The sequence below is a fragment of the Brachyhypopomus gauderio genome, chromosome 18, assembly GCF_052324685.1.
Source record: "Brachyhypopomus gauderio isolate BG-103 chromosome 18, BGAUD_0.2, whole genome shotgun sequence".
Taxonomy (NCBI): domain Eukaryota; kingdom Metazoa; phylum Chordata; class Actinopteri; order Gymnotiformes; family Hypopomidae; genus Brachyhypopomus; species Brachyhypopomus gauderio.
In genome coordinates, this window is record NC_135228.1 from 15,951,706 (window position 1) to 15,968,784 (window position 17,079).

The window sequence follows — 17,079 nt, forward strand, 5'->3', positions numbered from 1 at the left end:
ATTTGAATACATAAACATTAAACAAACAACAATAAAAACCCCAACTATAAAGAGTGACTAGTTACTCAACATAAATCTTCTGGTTTTGTACTATAATTTAAACTAGCATATTGTGCATTATTATAGTCCATAAGCTTGTAGTCAGGAAAGCCAGTTTGCCTTATTCACATGACATATGAGACAATTGGAAATCTCCCAAGAAGTAAAATTACTTTTCCAGTTCCTGAGTTCCCCAAATTATTTCAGTCTCCCTTTACCCCCAGATGCACCAGTGCCTAATTTGCTGGACTGCCATCTGCTTCACAATGTTGTCAACAGTGTCAACAATATCAGACATGAGAGAATTGGAAATCTCCCAAGAAACAGAATATGAGTGGTCTTCTGTTTTCCTATTGCATCCAGTGCCACAGTATAAGTTGACGGTGTTGCTTGCATCTCATGTGCTCTTATATGCATTTCAGCATCCCATAAAGAACACTTGCAAAAAAAAGAAACTATAGGCCTATAGAACTATTAGGCCCTCTAATATGTGACAATATGTGAATGATCTTTATGTCTTGGCTATCTACAGCTAATTCAGAATGTATTCAGTCCTTTTTGTTTCTGATTCACCTTAGAATGGATAGAACAATTTTTATGATGCTACACACATACACCATGAAGGTAGAAACAAGTTTTGTAAGGCTTTGTAAGTTTTTTAAATATAATAAACTGAAATTAATTGACAAAGGTTTTCATCCTCTTCACTAAATACCTCTGGAAGCCAATGACTCCTGTAATAATAATCCTACAGGCTTGGCATTTCTTTCTTTTGAAAGTCCAGTTTTCCTTTGCAGAACCTGCTTTCAGGTCTATTCAGCTGGATTCTTGTCTGAACTACTCCATAGACAAGTCAACTCTATGGACAATCCTCTTGACCTTATAGTGACCTCATACATACATGTGTGTGCCTTTCATGATTCAATCCAATCAATTCATTTGGACTCCCGTGTATTCCAATAAAAGTGTAGATGCATTTAACAGATTTTTCATTGATGGAACATTTATTAAATTAGGATGCAAACTAAACATCAATGAATCAAAATGAAATTTGACACATTAAAGACAATAACAATAACTCTTCCAGTTCCTCAGTGAGGGATACGCGGCCCACCTCTCAGCACTGGAGTTCGAGCACGGTTCGCGCTCCAAGAAGAACCGCATGGTACTGCGCCAGGGCTCTTTTGGGCTCACGTCCAAGCCTGAGTTCCTGTCGCCATCACCGGACTTCCTGTCTTGCAAGCGCACGCCTATATTGAGGCGCGCCGCATCGGTGCGCCAGGCCTCTCCGCCCTCTTCCACTGCAGCCACGCCCAAGCCAGAACGGGCCCAGAGCCAGCCCGAGTCGCACAGGGACGGGCCCGAGATCCGTATAGAGTCGGACGACCTGGATGAGGAAAGGGCCAGCTTCACCGCTGTGCTGTGAGAGGAAGCCGACATGGACGTGAGGACATGTAATCTTTGGTAAGATTGTGCTGAAGTATCTGCTTGTTAGCCGCTCCCAGGGTCTGTCTTTTATGTCTGTCTTGAAATGAGAGGTGGATAAAGTACTTCAAATTATATTTAACAATTGTTCCACAATTTTGCCCAGTTTGACATACACGGGTCAAGTGGAGTGCACAGGGGAGTTGGCCGTGGCTGGATGTCATTAGCTGAGATGTCCTTCTGAGTCAAAGCCAAGTGCAGCAACCCCGACCCCTAAAAACAAAATTTGTAGTTTAACCTCAGCTGTATCCAAGCAGTTGCTATGGGAACCATGGCCTTCCATAAATCTTTCTGTCGTTGAAGTCTGATGTAGTATACGGACAATTATTCACATACAGCTCAATGTGTGTGTGTGAGGAGGGGGAGGGGGGGGTCACTATCATTTGTGTCCGAGCTCTGATTTGTGCTGGCCTTCTGTGGAGCTGAGAGGCCCATTGGCTTGCAGAGCTCCCATTTGGTTTTCACTGACGCACTCGAGCTGCTCTGCGTCACCGCGTTCTCCGCTTTCTGTCAGCGGCTGAATGACCCTGATCTGCATGAGACAACTGAGTGGCCACAAGGAAATATCCTTCACTTCTGAGAAAATATCCCACTTTTCTCTCCGAGCCCTGCTTCTGTCCGAGGGAAGAAAACGGTCCTTTTGTTTCAGGCGACTTTGGCAGGAGGCAGCTGGTTTCTTTAGGTGCTGGAGACCATGTTGTGCACTCATATTGTGCAAATCAGGAGGATTTGGGGTTCTTATTTCTCACAGTGGGTATTAGAATTCACACAGACAGAGCTTCTATTTGCCACTTTGCATTAGGCCGTGGTTCATTTGTAAAAGTCTGAAATGTGACAAACGGGGTGTATTGAATTGCTATGTGAGAATTCCAGCAGTTGAACAGTAATGTACTTAATATGTATTCTGTGAATATGTATTCAGATATTTCCAAGATTCCAGCAGCATTCATGTAAATTATATGCAGGTAGTCAATTTGTAAAAAACATGCCAATCGTAGCCATTTGTAGTTTATAAAATTTAAGTTACCTTTAAACCTGCCAAGTGTGCAAGATGTGTGAAAAAATATATCCTTGAGAACATTGAGAACTGGGGCTAAGGGATAAAGTACCCATCATTATGAATTAGTCTTCATTACTAAAGACTATTAGTAAACTGAATGTGAGTTAAAGCCTTTTCATGTTTTCCACCTAATGCCACACGACAATGAACAAATCCATTTGCATTTTAATTTCAGTGAAGCTAATGCATATAAATACCTCTAAATGTGAAATGTAAATACTAGCATATAAAATGGTAAATGCAAATGACATTATTCTATTTTTTTTTATCCCAAATTTGCATTTAATTCAAATAATGGAATACATTGCCATTTTACATGCTACAATTTATTAATAATTTTGCCAGTGATGTATTATCCACCTTGAATGTTCTATGGACCTCTTAGAAAACCTTAGATTTTTAAACTGGTAATGGTCATTTAGTTAAATCTCAAACACCTCTCCTCTCCTCTGTTCTTCCACAGCATCTGTGAATACACTCGTTTACCGTTTCATGATTAAATACTGTAAAAACTGCCAAACTCTTCTGCAAACCTTATAAACCCACATTTGTGGCATAATGAGGGACAACATTGGCAGAGAAGGCAGTTGGAAGTTAAAGGACATGCCGATCTGCAAGTTTCTAGGAGGAAGAGAACTAGTGAGGAATAATGATGCTGCGGAGACAGAGCTGATTGCATAGCAACAGCCCAGGTGGAGGTGATGCTACTGAAAAATGAAGGAGGAAGAGGAAGCCAAGTGTCTTGGGATGGGGAGGTGTCCTATACTTTTATTTCAACTGTGGTCCCAGATTTTCAGCTGTGCCTAGAGCCCTTTTTTCTGTGCTGTTCAAATTCTCTGCTAACTCCTGTGGTGATCTTTTGTGAAGCTGTACGTAAGCATCTAAATCAACTGTATTTATAGATGGCTGGCAGGCGTTGGGCTGTACGAGACTATTTGGTTTCAATGCCGTATGTTCTATAAATGTGTGGTTTTCACAGAGCATTCAGGGGTGCATTCAGAGTAAAAGAAGTAAAAGCCAAGAAAGGCTGTGGGGATACCCAAGCAAACTACCACCCTGCATTCAGAGCAGTGCTATCTTGAAAACTCACTGCCAAGTTGTCTGCATGCCCGTCTCCCCTGCAGTTCATGTGAAACAGACAAGTGTCTAGGTACAAGGTATACACACAGTCTCAGCATGCAGTACGTTGGACAGTAAAGTCTCGTCTCTGTTGGTTCGTATTTCGTGCAAGTTGTAGTAAAGTGATTCACTGGTAGTAAGCCAAAGCTGTATAGTTGTGCTGTAAAATAATGTACATAATTGTACATACTTTAAATGTGTTATTGGAAGAGATCTTTTGTAAAAGAAAATAAATTGTTGCATCATATCCAAGACGTTGTGGTTAAAGGCATAAAAAAAAAAAAGTATGCAGTGTTTCTATTCCATGACAGAAATGTTGAGACATGACATTAAATAGCATGAATATGAAAAACAAATGCTTTCTGAAAACCAGACTGAACACCATCGTCCAGAAGTCTTTTGGGAAGCCAAGTCTTACATTTTTGTATATTGAACTATATGCTACGATGTTCAACACAGTTCCAGAGAAAAACCAAGGAACAAGTGATCTGTTTATTACTAGAGTATAAAAGATAAACAGTTACAAAAACATCAGTGGAAACAACATATGAAAGATATCACAGTATACACATGTTCTGTTTAACTCCAGTATAAATTTGGCATTCCAGAACACATTATCCCAGTCAAGCTGACAATTCATTGCACAATGTAAAATTAGTGTGAGCCACATTGTTTCATTACAGGAAGCAGCAATTAGTTTAATTAGTTTTTTTAAGCCAACATAAACAGGAAGTTGGGTACAGAATTTATATTTGACTGTTGGAAGTGTAACATCAGTCCTTACAAGGAGTAACAAAACCACACTAAATCCCCCAATATAAAAATGTAGTTAGTAATATACAAATATAAACGCCTCTGTAGTGTTAAGCCAGTTAATGTCTTACTAGGACAGTCTAGCGTTATGTTGCTTATATTTAAGCAAGTGTTATAAAGAGGGTAACAACTAAAAACAAAGACACTGGCACATTAGATAATTATTTGGCTTTGGTGAAACTGCAGTTTCTTTTTTATAATTTCTCTGCCCCAGATTTGGAATTTTCTTTTGGGTATACACAATTTGTAACATTTCCATAGCTTTGTACAATACTAGCTGTAGCATAGGGTCCTTAAGTAGTAGTAACAGCACAACAGCCATCTGGCAGAGAATATTTGAGACTGAAGTAAATTCTTACTTCTCAAATACTTTGATGATACATGGTCGCTAAAATAGTTCACAGAACAAAACAAACAGGAAGACTGACACTGCCCCTGAAAAGCAAACCTCCCCAGGAAGCTAAAGTAACATGAGAAACACCACACAAATACAGAAAGCCATCCAAAAAAAAAAAAAAAAGTGGTCTCACTTCAGGTGGCTTTGCGGATTTTTGAGAGGGTGCCATCAGTCCAGCTGCCAACTCTCTGCCGCATGCGTCGGGTGTGCTGATGGACGGAGGTCCCACTCGAGCCCCCAGAGACACTGGCCCGGCTGGAGCTGCACACCCGGACCATGACAGATTTGTAGTGCTCCATGGCCCGAGTCCTGCACACAGACGATAAAGAGGTAAGGCCTAGGAGTACGGTGTGTTTGAGGCAGTGCTTCATGCACTCGTATATGCACAGGTTAGGGTGCATGATCTCTGAGGAGAAAGACTCCCATTAGTACATGCAAATAATTCCACAAAAGAAGCTGCATTGGCAAACTGGTATTAGTGCTTAAATAAAAGTAAACGTGTCAATTAGTAAACTGTTAAATGTAAAGTCGCAATCAGAGCACTTCAGTTATACTGGTTACAGTCAGCCTTCATGCACGTTCAAATATCCTCAGTTTGAGTAGTTGCAGATCGGCTGCTGCAAAAATAAAATTTACCTGAACTTTTACTCCGCGATATGAGAGTACTTGAATTTGCTGCTGGTACAACGGGAGAGAGGTTAGCCTACAGTACAAATCCCTTCACTTCTAACGCATGAGCAGAAAACTCAATGAAACTGAATGATCAGACAGCCAGAGGGGCAGTGGAGCTGGATTTCAACAGATCAGTTTTCCGCCATGATGGTTGGAGTGTAGTCTTCAGTTCAAAATGTCACAAGCCCAAAAAGGTCAATAATAGTGTAAACAGAACATGTCACAATGAATTTTTAAAAGCTTACACAGCGGTCTCCATCTAACCCTCAACCCGATTTCAGTTAATTATGCAAGTGCTGAAAAGACTGGTCACACAGTTTAAAATTTCCTAAATGACATTTTACTTTTCAGACGGTCATGCCCAGCAACAACCATCTAGACACGATTTTAATGCCACAAGAGGTAAAGTGAATAAAGGAATGGCAGGAATTCTAGTCACTATGGGTACAAGTCTCCCTCTGTCCAATTATGAGCTCCTTCTATGGTTAGCAGCATGCAGCAGTTTGAAAGTCGTTGGCGGGACAAGAGTTATGTGTGGAATTCAAGGGGGTGGGGTACACATGGAGAAAACATTGGGAACCATCCAGATTAAGAGCACCATTAAATGTTTTCATTTAAATGAGCCACCAACACTTAATAAAACACCCTACTAAATAAACACAGAAAATATTTATAAAAAATGCAATATGTTGATTAAACAAAAAATATATATCTGTAGTGTACTGTAGTGAAACATCTGTGCCTTGCCTGCCCCTTTAAGATGCCCTAAATCAATTCCAGCGCTTCCCAGTGTTAAAATTCTGGCGGGAAGACTTTTTTTTTTTTTTAAGTAATAGCTCAGGGAACAGAGCAAGAGGAGACAGCCGTTGGGAAAGTGACACCGCCCAAAACAGGATGTTGAGTCTGGAGTGTGGAATCTGAGGTTTGAACGTTAACTGTTTACAAACTGTGAACATGAACATCAAGGTTTCCTCAGATTCTTCTTGATTCTCTCATTTCTAGATTTCAGAGCAATGTAAAAGGAGATACACAGTTGCTAAAATGAGTCTCTGAAGAAATAATAAATAAATAAATAAATAAAACAGCTCACCGGTCATCTCTTCCAATAATGTCATCAAAGGCCTGAGAGAGGCTTTTCAGCTTCCTGAGGCCTTTAGCCACACAATCCAGATCTTGATCAAACTGCCTAAGGCAGGAGAAAAGGAATCCAGAGTAAACACACTTAAAACCAAAAGGATCTTTCACCCATATTTCTTATTATAAATATAATGACCATGATCATTCTGTGTGCATTGCTGTTATGAAAACACATCAGTTAAATAGACTGAACACAAAAGTTAAAGCAGCGAACATTATGATAAAGTTGGTTCTTTTACTTCTTAAGTGACAACAGTCCATGCCGAGCACGTACATCCCTCACCTCATGCGGCTCGTGGAGTTGGGTGATGCGAACGGGCTTCTAAGTGCTGCCATACGCACCAGCTGTCTCCTGCTAGCTCCTGGCCTCACGGCCCTCACAGCAGAGTCACTGGTCTCTGGGGTGCGCATGGACCGAGGGGTGCGCGTGGACCGAGGGGTGCGCTTGCTAGATGACCTGGGAGTGCGCCCTGGGGCGGCACTGGTTCGAGATGCCGGACGGTTTGGAGTGAGTGAACTAGTGCAGTCATTTTCTTCTCCTTCTGTTGTTCTGCCAGGTGTCCGTACCAGACACTCTTCATGTGACGCTAGGTTCTTCTGAAACCTCTAAAAGGTCAAATTACAAAAGCATTCAAATATTGGAAAAAAACATGATAAAAAAAAATACATTTGCTACAATAATATCAGCAGAAGTAACAATTACCTGATATGCGCTGCCAATGGAATTCTTTGCACTGCGGGTCATCTGCTTGACCACGCTCGTCTTCTGGTTCATTTGAAGAGACTCCCAGGTAGGATTCTCACTGATATTGGTGTTGGGCTGCATGGTCTTCAGAGGCAACCTTTTCCTCAAGGACATTCTCAGTGAACTCAGAGAGGTGGACGAGCGCATCTTGCGGAACTGCTGAGGTGCCTCTGGGGAGCTGTCTGGGTCGGACTCGTTGAGGACACTATGGGAGCGCCACACACCTGCCACTGCGGTTCCGACCCCTGGCACACTCGTGGACGTCATACTGAGGGCTTAACAAAAGACTATCAGCCATGGACCAAAACAAGAAAACAAGGAATCAGAATAAAAGCAGCACACATCAAGGCATCCCCATTTAGAGCCCATGTTAAATAATGGTTCTAGTTTAAATTAGACTGATATTGTTGTGATAATGTACAGCTTGTTTTAAACTCGCTAGATTAGATAGGCACCCTAGCTAACAAATGAGCTTGCTAGCCACATAGCCACAATGAGTTACTTTTTTAGCGTTTCCTAGCTAGCTAGCTAGCTAGCTAGCTAACTTTGCAACCCGCCAGCCACAACACTCGTCTAACAAAAGGTGCACTGCAATGAAACATGCTGATATACTGCAGTCAACATAATCCAGAGAGATAACCTGGACCTGTTCATTTTCATGTAAACATGCATATATGTCTAGCGTGTAGTATTGTGTAGTATTGGTTCAAGACCCTCAGATAGCTAGCTAGTTATAACTAATATTTAACTAACTAATAACTTCGGGTACGCCCTTTTCCGCCGATAAATCGGTATAAAAAAGTTTTGACAGATTTACAATGTACATTACTCGAGAGAATAACACAAAATGCAGTGGTATAAATGCTAGCGCTTACCGTTGTGTTTGGAGACTACTCGACGTACTGAATATAACCGCCGCCTTCTTTCTCAGCGTTTAAATTTGGCGGACCTCATTTCCGCTACGCGCGAGACTGCCTCCCTCACACCAGTTCCTCGCTTTGATTGGTCGAATGCGTCGGGGCTCGATTATAATATGCTACATAGTGAAGATGCGCTCCATTGCTTTCATTGTTGAATACTTACAGATGGTGTATAATGATAAACAATTTCTGTTTTGGTCTTACCGGTAACTTTGTAACGGTTAGACGCAGTGAACAGAGCCAACGAACCCATATTACCATGCTCCAGTACATTTGGTTCCAATACATATCAGTTCCAATTAAAGAACCCAGTTATGCCCGAGAATTTCTTTCACAGAAGAAGAAGGTGTAGGTGAAAAAAATCACTGCAAGTTTGTTATATACATGCTGAAAAAATGAATATGCATTAGAGGTTTGTGATTCCTATTCCATTTGTATCACAATTCTTAAAAAAACAAACAAACAAAAAAAAAAGATATTTTCTGTTTATGCACACCACATAAAATCTTTAAACGTGACCTTGAGAATTTAGCACAGTTAGCAGAACATTTTAATGAGTTTATATGGCCATGACATGAAAAGACTGTGAACCTGTCAGGTGTGGCAGTTTCTTTCTTTTTTTTACTCAGCAGTTGTTACTGTACAGCACATTTTAACAAGCTTCAAATTGCACTTGCACAATATAATCAGTATTTAGAAGTTCAAAATCCAGGCATATAGGTTTATAAGTGCAAAGAGGTGTTTCTAAAAAGGTGTAGTGCCTTCAACTTTACTGAAAAGCGAATACTCATAGATATGCTTTACTCTTTAATGTGGCACATTAAAGAACCCTGCATTTAGGCAATGTTACAAATGTCATTTGCAGTACGGTATCTACTCTTTGTTTCCAGTCAGGCCAGTCTCATAGACCTGTTAGCCAAGCGCATGGGGGGCTGATATCCAGAGATTGTGGCTCACTGATGCCTGTCTCCTCTCATCTGAAACACTACAAGAAAAAAGCACAATCCTGTATTTTATTAATATATATATATATACACAAAATTATTATACTGAAGCCCTTTGAACCCTTTCAATATAAAATTACATTTTAGTGGGAAACATCTACACTTTAGTATTTTCACACAAGGCTCTCGAGATTCTCATGCCACTTGTCTGTAGTACTAGATTAAAGGTACAATACCTTTGTAATCTTCTGCCATCTGGAAATGACAGCAAGCAATGCTGTGAAGAAGACTACCACCAGGCCAGCAATTGTAGGCCCAAGAGGGAACTTCATCATTTTATCTATTTGTAGAAGAAACTGTGTATTATATATATATATATATATATATATATATATATATATATATATATATATATATATATATAATTTAAAATTATATATATATATATATATATATATATATATATATATATATATATATATATATATATATATATATATATATATATATATATATATATATATATAATTTTAAATTATATATATATATATATATATATATATATATATATATATATATATATATATATATTTCAGAAACTGTACTGATGTTTAATTTGTTTTGAATTTGAATGCTTGTTTACAATAAAGCATACACACAAAATCAGTATGCTTAACATTACTGTGATAATGGAGTAAGACATGAAGCAAATAAAAATAACAACAAAAGAACCATAAACTCTGTGACACTTCACAAACTACACAGACATCATACAAAGGACACTGTCAACTTTTATAAGAACACTAAAACAAAAAAGCCAATAAAAATTTTCCAAGGCCTCAGAATATCAGTTTGGGGAGACAAACCTGTGACAATAACCACAAAGGTCTTGCTCATTACTCCGTACACGGATGAGGTTGTTTCACATGTGTACAGGCCATGATGCACATCACGCTTAGCATTTGAGATGGTGAGCTGTGCAGTAATCCCATTATTGCTGCTCCAGTAGCCACCAGTAGAAAGGTCCAGAAGCTTGTCAGCCTTCTTCCAGACTACGGTCACTGGAGGGTGAGCACGGACGTCACAAGACAGAACAACATCGCTTTGCTCTTCAAGCCACACGTCCTCACTGTCATTTAAGACAGGGCCATCTGAAAGAGATCACACAACACAAAGGTTACTTAAAGATGCTCAACACCACTCCTGAAGGATCATTTTCCATTAATGGAAATGCATTTTGATGGGATCTTTCACAGAGTCCTGAGGATGGTACCCCAAATACACTCAGATGGTGCTACCCTATGTCTATGAGCTTGGGTGCCTGGACTCACAGTTGACCTCCAGCTGGATCGATGTGTTCACACTAGCGTTGGCCATAATCTGACAGGTGAAGATGGCTCCATTGTCATCTCTGGTCACTGGCTCCACACACAGGCTGCTCTGCTTCTGACGGTTTCCATCGCGGAGGCTCACCAGTCTTCCATTGCGGTACCACTCCAGTTCAACTCCACCAGCAGTCGTATCAACCACGCATGTCAGAGACACAGTGTTCTCCAGTTCTGTTTGAACTAAGCTCCCATTTGCTGGTGGATGGGACTGAATGGTGACTGGTGAGTGTTGATAGAATGTAGTCAGAGAAACGCAAACAGCGGATGTGACCGTGAAACTTTATGGCCTGTATAGTCTAACATACAGACAATGCAAATATCTACATAGCAAAACTCAAAGCTAATTATCAGCCCCTTTCAGTAAATGATTTTGACAAATGTTATATATATATATATATATATATATATATATATATATATATATATATATATATATATATATATATATATATATATCATCTAGATTGTCATCATCAGTCATCAGTCATTGTCATCAGATATCATCAGTTGTCTATGGTTTTACATGTTGGTCTCACCAATGGTACAGCTGGCACAGCAGAAAGAGAAGAGTACAGAAAGTAGCAGCTGAATGTTCATTTTAATTTTGTCCTAAAAAGAGAAAGTATTAGATGAAGCTGAAGTTAAAATTTAAATATATTTTAATTTTATATATTTCAATTTCTTTATCTCAATCTCAAAGAGAACCATTGTGACCAACTTTATTTATTAAGTAGCTTTCAGGAGAAATCAAGAATCAAAATTATTGTCACAACTGCTGTAAAACTTCTGAAAATGAAGAACATATACTGAAAATTCAGCTGCACTTCTATTTAAAACACTGAAACTGAAATTTTAGGACATCTACTTACCAAGACAATTGTTGAATGATTCTCTCACAGTGCTGCTAGGCAATCCAAAGGTTGCACAGTCGAGATCTAAAAACACTACAGCATTCTCATCATTTATATTCTTCGAGTGAGCTTCTTTATAGCAGGTTACCTACCTTTTCCTCACAGTCACAAAATGTGGCTGTGCCAGTGACCCTTTCTGCATGTGAGATGACAAGGTAGAGATTTCCTTATGAGGAAAGATAAATGTCATAAAGGTATAACACTCATGCCATAAAGATTCAGTCAACATGAATCTGATGTTCACATTTTATATCACTGTGTTTTCTATGTTATAAAACAGTTGTGATTCATTTGCTGTCTGGAAACTTTTATTTGAAGTGCAGTGTAATTTTGATGAGTGGTTATACATTAGTAAAACATATTGTGTGGTTTTAACACTCTTCATCTGTGTTTTATTAAGCTCATTATTTTATTTTTAATGTATCGTTTTTAAACCTTTCAAAAAAAGTTATAAAGTATTTTCAGTTTTAAACAGAAAGGGTTCAATGTCTCCACCAGATGGCGTAGCTTCGCTACTGGGAGTTCACTGGGAGAGTTGTGGCAACAGGAGTAAAGAAATATTTTCAGATGGCAAATTTTGTGAAATTAAAGTTCAAACATTTATGAACATTTAACTACAATCAAACTTTTCCAAACTGCCCATGCACTTATAGATTTAAATTTCTCATTGCTTTATGAGATGTATATGAATGCACGTGTTAGCTAGCCATTCATCAGTGTTTAAGGTTAAAGTGCTCTGCAGAACTGCTGTCAGGATAAAGCATAAAACTGATGTAGGGACTGTGTGAGCTTGCAGTATTTCTCCATTGCTAATTATATACACTAACATAGAAATCAGGTCCCATAACTGCAGGAATATTTAAATTCTCTTCTGTTCTTCAAAAAATCTGTAATTGCATTGAACAATGCAAGGTGATCTAGAACAATAATAACTCATTCAAGAAGGCTGTTTCTGTTCTGTTATTTTTGTCTCAATGGCAAGCAGTGGTTAGATGCAGCTGATGTAGATGCAGTTGATGTAGATACAGCTGACATAGATACAGCGAATGTTGTAACTGCTTATGTTTTTAGATTACTAAATGCAAGATATTTTATAGTAAATATATTATTGTATGCTCCATATGTTCTTGTGAATTCCACAAGTGTTAAACCGTGACACCACCCACCTAGACTGTTTTAAATATGAGTAGAGACTTTCATCAATAGTATATAGCACACCTAATTGCTTTCAATATTTAGATCTAAGAGTATAATACTATATCTCCTGGCATTGGTTATTATACGAATATTTACTACACCACTTACCTTTTTTTGCAAATAAGATTAACACATGCAATGTCCATCATTCTGGCCTTGACAGAGAAACAACAAGCCATACACAGACACCCCCACACTGCCTCACAAAGAGACTTCCAGCTCATTAAAATGTTCTTAGCCAATACTGATGTCTGCTGTGTAAATGTTATGGAATAATCCATTTTAAGCATTGCACATGGGCTCACTCCTCACCCCTCCTAAACTACTGGATTAGAATGCTTCTTACAAACCTACTGGATATTTACTATGTGTTATATTAATTTCTGTATAAATGGTTATGTTGAAATCCCATTACTTTGATAGAGCTCTTGCACTTCCCCAACCACAACCAACACATATTGGTTCTCATAAAATAAATTATATACCCTTCACCACTATTAAGTGAGTCAAGAAAGCCACAATAAACATTTTCTATTTCCAAACATTGTTTCAAACCAACCAGTGATGCACCCGTTTTTGGCTAATTTATTCTATAATGCTTCTAGATTTGATAAAGTCCTTGTAATGGACCCCCCTGGAGCTACATTATTGATCTGGGTAAATGTGCGAATGCAGTTTGAATGCAATTGTTTGTGAATATAGTAGGAGTTATATGAATAGTATGCTTCCTCAATCCTCACTGAAAGAGTTCCTCAGGCAGCATCTAACGAGTCATTGCATTTGCAGGGTTGCCAACTCTCACGCATTGAGCGTGAGATGCACGCATTTGACCGTTTTCACACGCTCTCACGCCACACTTCCGATATATCACGCCGAAAAAAAATCTAGTTTATTTACCTCTGATCCACATCTATGATTCAATGAGTTACTAGTTCGCTCTGGCGCCAACCACCGGCGACCCTGCCTTTGGTCTCTGGTCTAGCACCTCAGCTACAGCAGCTGTCTTCTGTGTCTTATATTGACTCCTGTTGATTTTGGTCAGTATGTTGTGTTGGCTTGACTGAACTGTGAGTTCTGGAACAACGGTTCATGTCAATCAAAGACATCATCCTTCAAGATCTCCTATCCTCTGGTCATCTTGTTAATTTCTTACAAAGGCATTTCAGTACTTTTTCAGGATGTACTGCTTTAGTGTTGACTCTTCTTCTATATTCTGATTTTCTTATAATAAAAAATAAAGTAAAAAACATTTTTGGAGACTGCTCTTTCTAGTCACTTCTAATCTTTGATAGGTGTCAAATAAAATAAAGTAGTGAGAACTACATTCTAATCAAACAAAATAAGAATGAAATCCCAAGAACTACTTTTGATTTAAATAAAGACACTTTAACCCCTCTGTGCAGTTAGAACACACACACACACACACACACTAGTGATTACTAGGGGCCTGTGGATCACACGTGCCCAGAGTGGTGGGCAGCCCTAGCCCGGCGCTCGTGGAGCAGTTGGGGTTAGGTGACTTGCTTAAGGGCACCTCAGTCATGGCCTCAGGTCTGGGAATCGAACCCGCGACCCTCCGGTCACAAGACCAGTTCCCTACCACCAGGCCATGACTGCCCCTACACCCTTTAGAAATGACCAACTAAAATGAGATGAAGATGGAACAAATAAGTGCACAGATCATGCAGAGATATTTGAGAGTGAAGGATTATGGGAGAAATCAAGAACACATTATTATTATTATTATTATTATTATTATTATTATTATTATTATTACTACTACTACTACTACTACTACTACTTCTACTATTAGTACTAATAAATAAACAAATAAAAAACAACAAGGCCACATTGCACTATAAAAAAGATAAGCTCATAACTAATTAACATATTGTACATTGTACATTAACATATGTATGAATCCATATCCACAGCTAAGATATACAATCTAAAGAGAATTCATAGATGCTACTTAAAAGGTGGCCCATAAGATAACAGTGGCAACCCATTTTCTATGCTCAGCAGAAAATGCTGTTTACATTGTAAAAGAGAGCAAACAAAAGAGTAAATTATAGCATTGCTAATTATAGCATTGTCTTTGGTGTTTAAGAGGCTAGCAAGCAGAGCCAGAGTCTCTAGTTTGGGCCGATTGGGATGGAAAAATAATTTTGGGCCGGATTTGCGCATGAAACTCCCGGGCTGAAAAAGTGGCCCACTCCGGCCATGTTAGCAAACATTACTTTTACTGAGAAAAAAACATTGGAATTACACAATTGAATTGACACTGGTTCTACACTGGTTCAACTGGTATTCAACGCTCACATTCAAACATGAATATGTTGAACAGAAATCATGCGATCCAGGTTTAATATGTTAAACAGAGTCACATACTTTATTAATATTGTTTCTCTACAAAATATCTTATTACATGCTTAAACCCACACCCTATCATTGTTATTATTGCCATTTCTACCCACCAGTCTACACAATAAAAATGTGTATAGAGAGTTTAAGATTATTATTATTATTATTATTATTATTATTATTAATATTAATAATAATAATAATAATAATAATAATAATAATAATAATCTTAAACTATATTATTATTATTATTATTATTATTATTATTATTATTATTATTATTATTATTATTACCTGAAACCTAACTTCAAAAAAGTATTCAGACCTTTTAATCCATACTTTGTAGCAGTTATAACTGTGAAGCAGATGCATATGCTGAGAAAAGATTTATAATGGCAAATGCTTTGATGTTACAATGGTCCAGGGTCAGTTTGCCAATATGTACAACATGCCAGGCCAAGACATAGTGAACAGGAATAGAACAAGTGACAGGCTAACGAGAAAGAGGCTAAAGATAACAACACAGGATAAATACAAGCAAACAGTGGTTACGTACACAAGCGCTGGGTTAAACACAAACCAGGGCTGTAGAAAACACACACGCAGGCTAGGAAACACCAACCAGGGTTGTGAAAAACAATAACCAGCAAATTAGAACTGAATAAAAGTGGTTTTAATTCACAGACTAACAAGGAAGGAAACTAGTAACAGGTGAGTACAATAATGAGGGGCACAGAACTGAACTAGGAAGAGTGACAACAGAAACCAAAACAAGGAGCCATATGCAAGATGAAAACACGGATATGACTGTTGATTGAAGGAAGAGACATATGTGACAGTGTCACTATAAGCTTTGGACATCTGGATTTGGTCAGTTCAATCACTTCATGGCTCTGTCAGACTTGAGATCATCTGTAAACTGCATCTTCAAGTCTCTCCATGGATATTCAATGAAGTTTAGCTTGTTCAGTCAAGGACACTCAGACACTTGGAGTCACCTCAGTGTTGTTTTGGCTGTATATTTGTATGGATGTGGTCAGGAGTTGGGTTTTTTCTTCATTTTCATTTTCAAAGCTATATGTTATTGTATTCATTCAGAATAAAAAAAAAAAAACTAGATTACAGGGCTCCATTAGTTAAACCAGCTTTGATAGGGTAAAAAGATGAGTCTCCGATTAAGGACATGTACATGCTGTCATGATAGATGAAAAGGTTTCAAGTGAGAATTTAAATAAGTGGTAAGACATTGTGGCAGAACCAAACAGGGGGAACAAAAGAGAGCACAGTAAAAAAGATAGAGAGTAGAAGGCTAAGGTAGAAAACCAGCAGGCAGAGAGTGGGCAGAATGGCAAAAACAAGAATTAACATACTCAAGAGAAAGAAACATTCTCCGTCAAGCCTTGGCAGAAACAATACTTCAAAAAGATGAAGTGGGGAGAGAGGGATTATATAGGCTATAAGACGGAAGGACGGACAGGGGATTAGTACTCAGGGGGTGACAAACAAAGTGGGTTCTGAAAATCGCTATACAAATACAAATTATTATTATTAAGGTGGGCTTGGTTGGTTGATGTTCTTATGGTTCTTCTGGATGTGTAGTGGTTTGTGAATGCAACACATGCACAGCTTTCTTTTTTAAAGTTTTTCCTATAGATAGATGAACTGTTGTCTGAAATCATTAATGCTAACAAAAGCATTAAAACAAAAAATAATATATTAAAAAGTTTAATTAGAAATAAAAAACACAACAGATACTTTAAGGTATATTTATCCTAAACTCTTTCAGAAATTAATACGAAGGGTAATTTAAAAATTCATTCTTATAAAAGTGATAAGGTGCTATTTTTACAAGTTGACAAGGGCATTTGTTGGCCAAAGAACAGACAAA

The 17,079-nt window shown here is 38.3% G+C and overlaps 3 protein-coding genes across 5 annotated transcripts in view; 1 reads left to right on the top strand and 2 right to left on the bottom strand.

The window, feature by feature from the left end:
• Positions 1-3,950, top strand: part of plrdgb (PITP-less RdgB-like protein) — a 49,655-nt gene extending 45,705 nt beyond the window's left edge. Inside the window, exons 19-20 of the mRNA XM_076979578.1 lie at positions 1,127-1,503; positions 3,048-3,950. Of these exons, the coding sequence (XP_076835693.1) occupies positions 1,127-1,465 (339 nt within the window). The 3' untranslated portion in view covers positions 1,466-1,503; positions 3,048-3,950. The remainder of the gene's footprint in view (positions 1-1,126; positions 1,504-3,047) is intronic.
• A 224-nt stretch (positions 3,951-4,174) lies between these two features.
• Positions 4,175-8,459, bottom strand: pimreg (PICALM interacting mitotic regulator). 3 transcript variants are annotated; one of them, XM_076979582.1, is made up of 6 exons: positions 8,343-8,427; positions 7,426-7,754; positions 7,006-7,328; positions 6,676-6,771; positions 5,550-5,588; positions 5,085-5,222 (listed from the first exon to the last, which is right to left on the bottom strand). In XM_076979582.1, exons 2-5 carry the CDS (start codon positions 7,732-7,734, stop codon positions 5,558-5,560), a joined length of 759 nt encoding a protein of 252 aa, XP_076835697.1. In that variant the 5' UTR covers positions 7,735-7,754; positions 8,343-8,427; the 3' UTR covers positions 5,085-5,222; positions 5,550-5,557. The 3 variants fall into 3 exon arrangements, with proteins under 3 accessions (XP_076835696.1, XP_076835695.1, XP_076835697.1); XM_076979581.1 differs by lacking the exon at positions 5,550-5,588 and having other exon boundaries at positions 4,175-5,222; positions 7,426-7,742; positions 8,343-8,459; XM_076979580.1 differs by lacking the exon at positions 5,550-5,588 and having other exon boundaries at positions 4,175-5,222.
• Positions 8,460-9,255: 796 nt separating this feature from the next.
• On the bottom strand, positions 9,256-12,475 carry tmigd1 (transmembrane and immunoglobulin domain containing 1). The gene is made up of 6 exons (XM_076979548.1): positions 12,458-12,475; positions 11,589-11,718; positions 10,663-10,938; positions 10,198-10,482; positions 9,568-9,671; positions 9,256-9,372 (listed from the first exon to the last, which is right to left on the bottom strand). The coding sequence occupies exons 1-6, from the start codon at positions 12,473-12,475 to the stop codon at positions 9,361-9,363; spliced, it is 825 nt and encodes a 274-aa protein (XP_076835663.1). The 3' UTR covers positions 9,256-9,360.
• Between the last annotated feature and the right edge of the window lie 4,604 nt (positions 12,476-17,079).

Excerpts from the sequence above, each read along its gene's own strand:
- pimreg (XM_076979581.1), bottom strand. The coding sequence starts at position 7,734 with ATGACGTCCACGAGTGTGCCAGGGGTCGGAACCGCAGTGGCAGGTGTG. Across the intron at positions 7,329-7,425 it reads CCATTGGCAGCGCATATCAG|AGGTTTCAGAAGAACCTAGC; the intron begins GTAATTGTTACT and ends TTGACCTTTTAG. Across the intron at positions 6,772-7,005 it reads AACTCCACGAGCCGCATGAG|GCAGTTTGATCAAGATCTGG; the intron begins GTGAGGGATGTA and ends CTCCTGCCTTAG.
- tmigd1 (XM_076979548.1), bottom strand. Across the intron at positions 10,939-11,588 it reads ATCATTCAACAATTGTCTTG|TCACCATTCAGTCCCATCCA; the intron begins GTAAGTAGATGT and ends AACACTCACCAG. Across the intron at positions 10,483-10,662 it reads GATCCAGCTGGAGGTCAACT|ATGGCCCTGTCTTAAATGAC; the intron begins GTGAGTCCAGGC and ends GATCTCTTTCAG.